General features: G+C 33.5%; 1 protein-coding gene across 1 annotated transcript in view; it reads right to left on the minus strand.

The window, feature by feature from the left end:
- LOC148941205 (inactive tyrosine-protein kinase RYK-like) overlaps positions 1 to 12,513 on the minus strand; it is a 155,626-nt gene that overhangs the window by 31,045 nt on the left and 112,068 nt on the right. The window contains exons 9-10 of the mRNA XM_089103993.1: positions 9,925 to 10,125; positions 3,756 to 3,915 (exon numbers count right to left, since the gene is read on the minus strand). Coding sequence (XP_088960119.1) covers positions 3,756 to 3,915; positions 9,925 to 10,125 — 361 coding nt within the window. The remainder of the gene's footprint in view (positions 1 to 3,755; positions 3,916 to 9,924; positions 10,126 to 12,513) is intronic.

Below are 12,513 nucleotides of genomic sequence, written 5' to 3' on the forward strand. Positions count from 1 at the left end.
CTGAGAACAATATTTCACAAATCTTAGATCAGTCGTCTTATGTAAGCTCGTATCTACTCTGCCTCGGTAGCAAGTTTCATGTTGCACTCGTCAGAGACTTGGCCTTTGACGCTGTCACAGATCATGAAGGTAGATGCTGTCCAGACAAAACACCTCCGCAAAATTGAACACGTTAGGTGGCTCGACAGGGTACGGAACATGAATATCCTCCGGTCCTTTAAATTACCACCCCTGTCCGAACAGCTTGAGTCCCGCTTGCTGCATTGGTACGGTCATTTACTGGTACGGTATTGGTACGGTCATTACACTGAAACACCTGCCCGAGTTATATTTGACTTCGATCCTACTGCAAATGGCTGGAAACGCCCCAGAGGTAGACCACGTATGAGATGAGCGGATATCATCCGTGATCAAATCACGGCGTGGGGCATTGACCCCGTGAAGCTCCTACCCTGGCACAAAATAGGCCACTCTGGAGACGACTAACGGCGCTGACGTCTGGTTCCCTTTACGCTGGCGACGCTGCCGAGCAAGAGCTTTAAGTCAAGTAAGTCAATTCAAGATTAAATATGAGCTGTGGGTAACCTTTTGATCAGTTGGCTAATGGCAAACTATCCATAATTTGTCTAAATTTGAATTAAAACTTCCACTAAATGCCCTTCCGTTTTTTATTACCAAAATGACCTGATTAAAATAAAAATTTACCATCACTTGCTCTCATATTTTTGCTGATAAAAATAAAAAAATTTTCGGATGGAAATTAAGATCAAAGTTGGAATTTAAAACAAACAGGTATTATGGGTTTAAGCGCATTAAACATACTCTTTTATATACTGTATATGGAATGCCAAACTAGAAATGCTACAGATACCGGGACAGAAACCCTCCATGCTGGTTATTTCAAGAAACCGCCATTAAGAATTGGAACGCAAGGAATAGTTTTTATTACGTTTACGATATTTAAACTATTGTTTTAGGGGTTTAGGGGGAAGAAATGTACCTAGGTTAGGTTAGGTTACGTATTTAATATATAGTATGCTTTACCCCCAACACCCCCTATCTAATGTGCAAATATATAGCCCAAATTTGTTTCTAAACTGTTATATGTTCATCCTATTTTATTTTATTTCATTAGCATTAACCAAACTTGACTTCTTTAGCAGTATATAAAGAGTAGGCCTACGTTTAATCTACCCGTACCATACTATTCCCCCGCAGTCAATGCACCATCCATCTATAAAAATAGCTTAAAATAAACTGACTCATGAAGATTCCCTGTAGGCTTATTTATATAATTTATAAAAAGAACTAGCGCGTTATTGAAAAAAAAAAAAAAAACACACACACACAAAGAACTGGATGTTGTTTAAGAGTAGAAAGTCCTAAAGTAACTGCAAAAAACTCTTAATATTCTGTCACTGGTCATGATATCAATGACTTTTAGCATGTAAATGAATTTTTGAAAAACTCAGGAAATCTCGCTTTTGATGCTCAACTTCATATAAACTAATTCTTTTTTTTCGTTGATTTTTTTTGCGTGGATTGTAGGATTATTTGTTAAATTTTCTTCTCAAGCTCCTGGGTCAATTTGATCGTTTTGGAGGGCAGGAAAGATCTGTCTATACATTTTTATCATAAATATATTACCAGAAATAACCGTCAGATCTAAAACAGATTTCGTGGGAGCTAAAAAAAAGATCACAGGTATTCCTCTTTTGATGTGTAACTGAGTTGACCTCTATTGAAAGGTCCAGGTGTATTTTTATCAACCAAATTAATTTATGGGCTTGTATACTTTTTTGAAACATTCTTGAAAGCAGGTCTAGTTACGGTATCGGCTTGCCATATTCGATCAGACCTTCATAAGGGGATGGCTCTGTTCTTATCGCCCGAATCCTTGAGAGTTATTAAGTGATTAACAAAATACGTTTGTTACGTCTTTATTGGGTTCAAGCCCAATACGAAAAGCATTGTCACTTGCAGTTCTCCGTAAATGCGACACATGAGTCAAAGTTCTGAAAACTTTCCTCTGGCACTGGTGCTCTGGCACTTAAAGTTGTGATGCTCTTCCACTAGTACTTTAAAATTGAGAAAAAATATCCTTCTTTCTTTTTTCTCTCCTTGCGCTCACGCCTTCACTTCAAACTCAGTTCTTACTAATAATATTGTTCAAGCATAAACTATTCGGCAAAAAATCAATTGCAAGATATACTTCACACGGCATGAAATAAGCTCTTTTATTGTTATCGCTGCAATATACATCGTCTTACAAGTATCCATTACAATCTTAGAAAAGTAAACGAAATGTCTATATATTTCCTTCAGAACATCTCAACTACTTTCTGCACAGCTGGAGGTCAAAAAGCTATACTTATCTCAGAGTTCTATAGCTTTATTGCTCAAATAATAGGGAAAACAATCTGGTTCTGGGGGAAAAGTCCATATTTGTCAATTAGGATACTCCAGCCAAACGCAATGTACAAATCTTTGAGGGGATACAAGTTGTTAGAGTAAAGCAATGGTTGTTAGAAGAGTGGAAGAAAGAATTTCTTTGTTTTTCAAGTTCTGATAGATGTTGACATCCTTAGGAATAATCTTATTTTATTAAGGAGCTAAAGATAGAAGTGGATTCATAGATAATGTACGAATTTTGCAAATACTTTATTGAGTATCCTCAAAATCTACAACATGTTGAAATTGCAGCGCACAGTCACTGGTGGATCCAGGGGGGTGGTGTTCTACTCTCAGAATTTTTCCGGCACTCTCATTCCATGTTTTTTCTGTTTTTGACTCTTTTTTAAAATAAACTTGTCAATTTGGTCAAATATTGGCGCCCTTGTCACATCCCCCCGCCCATCAAGAGTTTTTTATTCTAGATCCGGCCTTGCAAAGAGTGGATGTTCTAGAGATTATCAAGAAAACTTCTCTCTTTTTTCAGGTTTAACATCACTCATTACTTTCATTTTTGAAACCTTTTTTGTTTTCTAAATACCAAATTTAGCTCTTTTTTTAAATATGAGGGAGGGTGAGTTCTACTCTCTACGACCAACTGCTCTTTATGTTAAAGTGTATCTTATTCATAACAAATCTTTAAGAATTACACCCGAAAAAGTGTATTCTTCAAGTCTTTTTGAGTGGGAGGAGAGGCTAGTAAAATTCGAGCTTGTAGGAAATGCGTAACAAAATATAGATGTCTTTTTCATTAAAAATCGGATCCCGGATTTTTCCAAATGTTTAAATGTTTTCCAAATGTTTTTAAATGTTTTCCAAATGTAGGCTAATGGTTGTTTAAGTTTCCGCCTAAGCAATCCAAACGATAGACCTTACAAACAACAAACGTACGAAGAACAATAGGGAAATCTTTTTGCAAGACAGTGGAGATAATTTTAATGAATATTTCGGCCCTATGTCCAAGGGCCGTCCTCAGCAAGACAAAAATATATGAAATTTTTAATTTTTAATTTTTTATTTTTGGTTTTATTGGTTGCATGTTGTTGTGAGTCTTTTTTCTTTCATATATTTTTGTCTTGCCGAGGACGGCCCTTGGACATAGGGCCGAAATATTCATTCCAATTATCTCCACTGTCTTGCAAAAAGATTTCCCTATTGTTCTTCGCACTTTTGTTCTTTGTTATGGAAAGGCAGTGTGGTCTTCGTCGCTATTTACGATAGACCTCGTTTGCACCATCATTGATTTTTCAAGTGTTTTACATGGTAATCTACATAAATCGAACAAAACAAAACTGTTAACTTACCACGTCACTAGCAGTTGTAAATTCATGATTTTTAATAGCTTCTAATGACATCCATTTAATTGGTCGATTTTCGTTATCGCCGAGGCAGTGGTAGTCGCTAGGGTAAAGATCTCGCGAGAGGGCTGAATCAGCAATTTTTACTCGACCCCGGTCGTCAACTCTGAAATATATCCTTGTTAGGGTCCTGTTTGCATTCTTTTATATCATGATTGATATTTAAATATGTATGGAAGGAAGGTAGTATTAAAACACCAGAAAAAGATCTAAAGCCAAACTGAAGGGCCATGACAGAAAAAAAAATATAAATACGACAGATGGGTCTTTGGCCAGTAAATCAAAACGAAGAAAAAACGAATATTTCGCCGGTATCTAACACGGCATCTTCAGCATAGAGAAAAAAAAAACTAAAACTAAAAAATATACATAAACTAAAATAGACTCACCAAAGAATATAATATACAATTGCTTAACATTTACAATTTGAAGCTACCTTATTTACTGGCCATAGACCCGTTTGTCGTAATAATATTTCTTTGTGTTTTCAGTATAAACACCGAACTTACCCTGGATAATATTACTTCTATTCAAATGAATGTTAATAAAGTTTTAAAAATAATAACCAAGAAAACGAGTGTGATTTTTAGTCAGTGAAAACAAACAAGCGAAAATGCAGATGCAGATGTTTAGGCAAGGACTCGGCCAAGTCGTCCTCAGTGCTCCAGAAAAAAAAAACAAATAATTGTTTAAACTGAAGTGTAACAGAGCAGAGGAAACACTAAAAAAAATGACCTGATTCTTATTAAAGCGGTCAAGTGATTTTAGTTTAAAATGAGAAAGAATATTATTTGATTCTTTTAGTATTAATTAATTTTAAGTTCGTTTTATAGGAATATCTCCAGTATCTCTACTTAAAGCACGATCTCTAATTGTGTATTTTTTCAATTTCAAATAGGGAATATATCTCCAGTATCTCGAGAATAGATATAATAAAGATATTCCTATAAACAAAATTTACAATAAATTAAACCTAAAAGAATAAAAAAATAAGTTTCCTCATTATAAACCAAGATCATCTGCCCGCATTAATAGATTTATATCAGTACGCAGGCTTAGTGAAATAAGCGAAGGAGAATAGTCTTTCATTTATTCTGGCTTGTTTGTTTTTCTGTTTATTTGGTTCAGTGTGTTTTCTGTTCTGTTACGCTTCATTTCAAAAGTTTATCCTCTGTCTTTTTTTTTGGAGTACTGAGGTCGGGTGGGTGGAGGTCCACTAGCTGAAAATCACCCTCCAATTTCTTGGTTAATTTTTAATTATGCTTTCTTATTTTTTTTGTGTCAAATGTCATGTATAGCCAGTGCGGTCTTAGAACGTATTTATTTATGTCTGTATTATTTGACCAGACCGTTGCATTCAGAAAGGCTGTTCCTTCTAAAGTCCCTGAAATACTCCAAAACCTGGATTTTCCCACTAAATGTATAAAGTTCATCCCTATTTTCCTGAAAGATAGTCATGTAAAGGCTCCAATCAGTAACTGTAGAAGTGATATAATTCTATTGTCTAATGTATGCTTCACCATTTCCATCTTTTTAATATTTATAAGGTTAATAAACACCAAAATAAAATTTGTCACTAAACATGATTTGAGTACACAACATCTTAAACTTGTGATTGCACACATTCTAATATGTAGAGATAACTGCCATTTAATTATAAAACAAAAATTGTGAAAAGAAAAATCATTTCAACTAGTTTCCCTTCTTAGCTGGGAAGGTGTACTATTTTTTGTTGTTGAAAGCTGTATCTTGCAACTGTAGTTTAGTAGTAGTTCCATAATTTACACAAAACTCCTGTTATTTAGATGAAATAGATACTATGTGGTGGCCAATGGTAAAATAATCTAAGAGATTAGGCGGATGAGTTAAACTTATTGTACTTGATTCACCCGGAATCAGTGGTGAATCCAGAGGGGGAGTGCCCCCCTCCTAACGTAGTCTAAAGTAGTGTAATTTACTAAATTAACGCAAGTTTGTGTTAATTAAACTTGCCCCTAACGCAAGTTTATCAGATCGACCTGTTTTGCGCGCCCCCTCAAAAAATTCTAGATCCACCCCTGCCCAGAATGATTCTAATACGAATCTCTTAGAATATCTTCAGCACTTACAGTTACATCAATAACATTAGGTCTTAACTATTACCTTTACAATGGTGGATTATGACTATTTTAAGTGGAAAATTGCTTTTACTATGCGCTATTCATATTAATATCCCAAATTTCCATATCCCACCATCATTTTGTCTGTGTTAATTGATTTATCAGTTTGTTTTTATGTTAGTTCAAAACAATTACACCCAGGGCAATGTTTTGCAGTAAACTCTATTGCAGTCCCCCACTTTCGTTCTACTTGTGGTTCTTTGTGATTGGCACATCTGTTGAATAAATTGATACAAATTTATCAATGCAGTATACAAAATATATGAAACATATAGTAATATGTTGCTATATTAAATATAAATAAATATATAATAAACTAATAAAAATAATGTATAATAACATATGAATTTTCACATTAATAAGCTGATACAAAGAAACTGAATAAATGGATATTTTGGATTAACAACGGGTAATAAAAGGCAGTGATTCACTTCTAATGTTTAGTGAAGCGGCTCTTCTGAATTGAGCCTCGAGCCTCAATGTTGGGTATGTTAATTTTAGGAAAATCAGACCATGCTGATTCTCAGTATTCCATTTAAATTCTATTTACCTTCCAATATTAGTAATATTATTATACACTAGGCGCGTCAATAATACTTGACGCACCTATGACGGGGCTGGTAAATAGAATATTATTTATAATCAATCTCTGTAAACCCGTAGAGGTTGATTAGGAGTGGGTATCTTAACCTCAACGTTCTGATTAAACATTGCAAAAAGCGAAAATTAAGATATAAATAAATGAGAAAGAAATTGTTTAAAATTTAAAAAAATAAAACAAGATAAACAATTATTAAAACTTTATCCTTTTTTTCTTTTTGTTTATATTAAAATGTATAGGCTGTAACTTCTAAGAAACTTTTAAATTTAAGGTGGAAATTCAGAATTGAATTCCTGTTAGTGGCAATTGATGAAGTAGATAGAAATAAACTTTGGATGAGGCATATTTATAGAAAGGGAATAACATGATGTCTAGTAACCATTACTATAAATAATTTTTTTCTAATTATTTTTTCCATAAGTTTAAAAATTTTTTCCTCACCTTAAATGGTAAATTGCTCTGATCTTATCGTTAATCTCTACAATGAAATATATGTGTAAAATAATTAATTCACATATATTACATAGATTCCCTTAATTGAAGTTATGTCCATATTTTCTTTGTACATATATTTAAATGGCAAGGCAGTATATTCTAAGAAACTATTATATAAAACAGTTTTAATTCAATAGTTGAATTCATAGTTGAATTAAAATAACTGTCGATTGAAAATTTAGATAAAAACTGCTTAGACGGGGCATTTGTAAAGAAAAGAAAATAATAGTATGTTGTCCAGTATAAATATAAACTTATTTTATAGAGAAGGTTTATTTTTACTTTGGGATTTTATTTCTATCCTTAATTGCTTAATTGCTTTGGACTATTTACTAATTTCTCCAGTGAAAAGTAGATGTAAAATATTTCAATTATATATGTTATACAGCTTCCCTTTCCTTGAATATTGATAATTAGCCCATTCTTTCACTAGAATTAAAGATTATCACGTATATCCAACTATCAATCATTGTATTTATTCTTTCCCTACTTAGACTAATGTTACTAGAGGATAAAGAAATGATGGATAAGGGAAAGTCAAATGAAAAAGTTGAATGAAATGAGACACAAACTCAAAAAAAGTATTTATTGCTCTCTAATTTAGAGTGCCATAAATCTTCATTAAGTCGTGTCCATATCAGTCTCCTCCTAGGCAAAAACGGCAAAATTCCTAAGAACTTTAAGAAACATTTAAAAATTCATCATAATAGATTAGGACATCTGTATAAATTATTACTGAGAATTTGAAGTTTTTAATGCCGCACTGGAAAAGACAAATAGAATAAAAAAAAGACTAAAAAAACTAACATTATAAAAGGTTGCAAATTATCTTTCAAATTACGGCTTCAAATTTAAATGAAGTCTCATTAGAAGACGTATTTAATTAAAGCGAACATTCAGCAATTTTGTAAAAAATAGGATATTCTAAAAAATTTGGATATTGAATTGTAAAAAAATTTGAATATTTAAAAAATAGTTTAATGAGATTCATTAGCGTTAAAATAAGCTTGGAATAAGGAAAAAAATAAGCAGGAACAAAAAAAAAGAATTTCCTTTTTAATTATTACAGGATCAAGAAGTTCTTATTTTTTATTTTTTTCACACATCTATTGGGAAGAATTCAAAACGCAGTTGAACCAAATAGGATTTGAATAGAATTGAATTAATAAAAAAGGGTATAAATTTCTCTCAGGTATCCCCGCAAATTCTATTTTGTATTGACAATAAAAAGGGAATAAGAAACAAAAAGAAAAATCTGAATCAGTGCTAGGAAAAAATGAAATAAAAGTAAATACTAAACAGTGAAAAAAAGATGCCAAAACCATGAATATGCTACCGCTCTAGTATGTACATTTATTGAATATTTAGTGTTAATCTTGTTTCTCCTTTGTTAACATTTCACAATTAATAATGTCAATTTTTTTCACCAGTGAATTACGCTGGAGCAGAAATAAATGTTATCGATGAAATTGGGTTCTGTGTTCGTTTCCTAGTTCATTAAATACACATAACAGCACAACAGCATAACACTCATAACAGCACATGTAGTGGTGAACTTTGAAACTAATTTACGGACGTAAATTTAAACACTTGACTTATGGCATGTATTAAAAACTATAAGAAATTTGATTCCCTTGCATACAGCGGTATGCTACCGCTCTAATATGCTAGAACTCCTGCAGCATCAATCCACCTGAGGCCCAACTAGCTGGGCACGATCCTCCTCCACCCAATTTTATTTGAAGCTCCACTTCTTACACCCTCCTAAAACGTTCCAACTTCCTTTAAATTCATGAAGTTTCAATTTGCTGTACCACCCCATTTTGGGACGGCCTGTTTTTCCCTTGGTCCAAAATGAGATGACCAAAAAGCCCAATCCTTAAGGATCTGTCAACCATAATGCCTAAAAAGAGACCTAGCTCTTTAAACATTCTTTCATTATAGCCTTAGAAACTGGGATCGAACCACATTCTTCGCACAGTTTATCTTCAATAAACAGCATATTGTTAACAAGTCAAAAAACATTTCTGGGGGGGTCAAAAGCCTGAAGCTAGCAAAGCGCAAAGACAAGTAAGTTCCGTGGCTGTACTTAGCTTATACATTGCTACTCTTTAAGAGACAAGGACTTACACGCGTAAATCGCGTTCCTCGAAGTTTCTAGACGCACTGGACGAACCAATATCTATTGAACTGTCACAAGCTTATAAGCCCAAGACAACAAGGTCATATAGGGCTGGCCAAATTAGACTGAAGGGCTAAAACATACCTGTATCTTTTAGTTGTTAATTTGATTATTTTTCTTAAAGTAATAAATTCATCAAAATTTTTATATAATTAAGTATGAAACGCAAAATGTCTCAAAGGGTCCTCGTTTTCCATTACAAAGTCATTAAAACAATGTTTTCCGTCTATAAAGTAATATTTTTCTTTGTTTAAAAACATTTTTTTTGCCGTCTCTAAAAAATACACTAAAAATAACAATAATAATAATTTTTAATATTATTTATTTAATATTATTCAATAATTTTGACTCGTTGATGGACTTAATTTGTAGCCATCATTCATAACCAAAAAGTCAAAGTAACCTGCAAAAAAAAATATATATATATAAAAAAACTATAAACAATTTTAATACTTCAGTCTGATTTGGGTGACTCTGTATGTCAAAATATGAAAGGTATTGTTTTCCCCAAGGCTACAAGAGCAGTCAAGGAATCAATCAGCATTACATCGTAATACAGCTGCTAACAAATTAAACCGTATCTGAAACACATACTGTTTACGACATTATTAAAATATATTGTTTTTTTAACATATCTCTCGTGCTTGGAGGTATTAAACATAGAGTTCGTATACTTACACACAATTTCTTGTTGCGAGATCCTTGTGTATGATACCATGTCTATGCAAGTATAACATGCCCAGATTTACATGTATAGCCATATCTACAATATCCCTTGTATGTAAGGGTGGTCTCTCATCTTCCATACTATTATCTAATTTGATGAGATCCATGCCCTCACAATTTTCGGGTAACCTCTTCAGGGAGGATTTCAGGAACCTGCGAAATAGATGAATCATTAAAAATCTAAAGTCATTGCACTATGGAACCTGTATTTTTGTGTCATCTATATTGTATTTGTTGAGGTCCTTAGGAAGAACCAATTCCACAAATGCACGGAATGTATAGATCTACAGACATATGCTGGTTTGGATGCCAAACTCGAGGCATGGAAGAAGGCAAAAAGCTAATATAGTAGCTACAGGTATATTGTTCATAAGTCTTTATTTGGAGTTCACACCTAGCTCCTTTTCTTTCTTTCTTTCCCGACTTTAAGATTGTAAAATATCAACACTTTCGAGAGTAGAAAGGCCTCATGAGCTCCGAACAGCACCACGTGGTTTATGGTTTTCTCAGTAAGAATGAAAAAACAGGAATTTTTCTCACTTGAAAAAACATGAATTTTCTCACTTTGATGGATGTTTTCTTGGATGGTTATGTGTGTTGGTCAATTTATTTGATGTTTTTCATGGATGTCAACTGTAATTCATGTCTGTTTTATGGTTTTTGTCAGTGAGAATGAAAAAACAGGAACTTTCTCACATTTATGAATGTCAGCAGCAATTTATGTCTGTTTTATGGTTCGTTGTCAGTGAGAATGAAAAACATGAATTTTCTCACATTTATGATTGTTTTATGGATGGTTATGGGTGTTGATTAATTTATTTGATGTTTTTCATGGATGTCAACAGTAATTTATGTCTGTTTTATGGTTTTTGTCAGTGAGAATGAAAAAACGGGAACTTTCTCACTTTGATGGATGTTTTATGGTTCATTGGCAGTGAGAATGGAAAATCAGGAATTCTCTCACTTTGATGGATGTTTCAAGGTCGATTTATTTGCTGTTGTTTTTCCAGGTGTAATGACATTGGGGTGATTTACATAATCGGTGGGGGAATTATTGGTTCACGAAGGGGGAATTAAGAAACAAACATGGCTTCTTTGATCTTTAGGCGAACCTAACCTGAGAAATTGATTTACATAATTGCTAGGGGAATGTATTGATTCACGAAGGGGGAATTAAGAAACATTATTGATTCTTTGATCTTTAGGCTAACCTAACCTGAGAAATTGATTTACATAATCTGCGGGGGAATTATTGGTTCACGAAAGGGGAATTAAGAAACATTATGGGTTCTTTAATCTTAGGTCTGAGGGATAAACGTTCTTTAGGTCAGAGAGAAAAATTAATATTCTATTTTTAAATAGGGCTTCATTGATCTTTAGTGTCAGGAATTAGAAATGACAACACTTGTTATCTTGGAATTATGCAGGAGTCTAAAGAGATAGAAATTCTATTTTTAACTACGGCTTCACTGAGCTTTAAGTCGGAGAGATAAATTTATATTCTAACAAAACCTTAATAGTGTAGCTAGGAACATTTATGAGATGCAGAGATTAACGTAGGAAAGGGTTTTCTAGAAATTTGAAATGTGACAGCGCAGGGATGCCAAAAACAAAAGGAACACACAGAAATTACTTTTCGGGGATTATTTGGGGGAAACGGTTTTATTCATTTTAGGAGATTATTTCGGCAAAACAGTTAGAGACATTTTAAAAGATGATTTTAGAAAAGGTTTTAGAAGAGGTTTTGATTGTGGTCGTTATAGTAAACAAGTTCTATTTAAACAGTGTCGTGAGGTCCTCTACCCCAACCCCAAAGGGCCCCGATCGCCCTACCCCAACCCAAAGGGCTCCGGTCCCCAAAGGTCCCCCGGGCTCTCAAAGGACCACCCCCCTCCCCCTTTCCACCATTTTTTTAAAATAATTTTTGAATTTTTTTAACATGGCATTTTTTTTAACTTTTTTACGTATCTTAAAATGACATGAAATATGCTTACGGCTCTACCAATCGTACTCTGTGCTTGTTCATAGACAAGACATGGCTGTCCCACTGGTACTCTGTGTGTAAGTTTATGTGTGTGTGTAAGTTTTTGTGTGTGTGGAAGTGTTTGTATGTGTCAGTTTTTGTGTGTGTGTGTGTAATTTTGTGTGTGTGTGTGTGTAAGTTTTTTTGTGTGTGTAAGTTTTTTTGTGTGTGTGTAAGTTTTTGTGTGTGTGTGTAAGTTTTGTGTGTGTGTAAGTTTGTGTGTGTGTGTAAGTTTTTGTGTGTGTGTAAGTTTTTGTGTGTGTGTAATTTTTTGTGTGTGTGTAAGTTTTTGTGTGTGTGTAAGTTTTTTGTTTGTGTTAGTTTTTATGTGTGTGTAAGTTTTTGTGTGTGTGTGTGTAAGTTTTTGTGTGTGTGTGTGTAAGTTTTTGTGTGTGTGTGTGTAAGTTTTTGTGTGTGTGGGTGTGTAAGTTTTTGTGTGTATGTAACTTTTTGTGTATGTGTGTAAGTTTTTGTGTGCGTGTAAGTTTGTGTGTGTGTGTAAGTTTTTTTATGTGTGT

Source organism: Artemia sp. Qi Xiang Cuo, chromosome 18 (genome assembly GCF_049724085.1).
Source record: "Artemia sp. Qi Xiang Cuo chromosome 18, ASM4972408v1, whole genome shotgun sequence".
NCBI lineage: Eukaryota > Metazoa > Arthropoda > Branchiopoda > Anostraca > Artemiidae > Artemia > Artemia sp. Qi Xiang Cuo.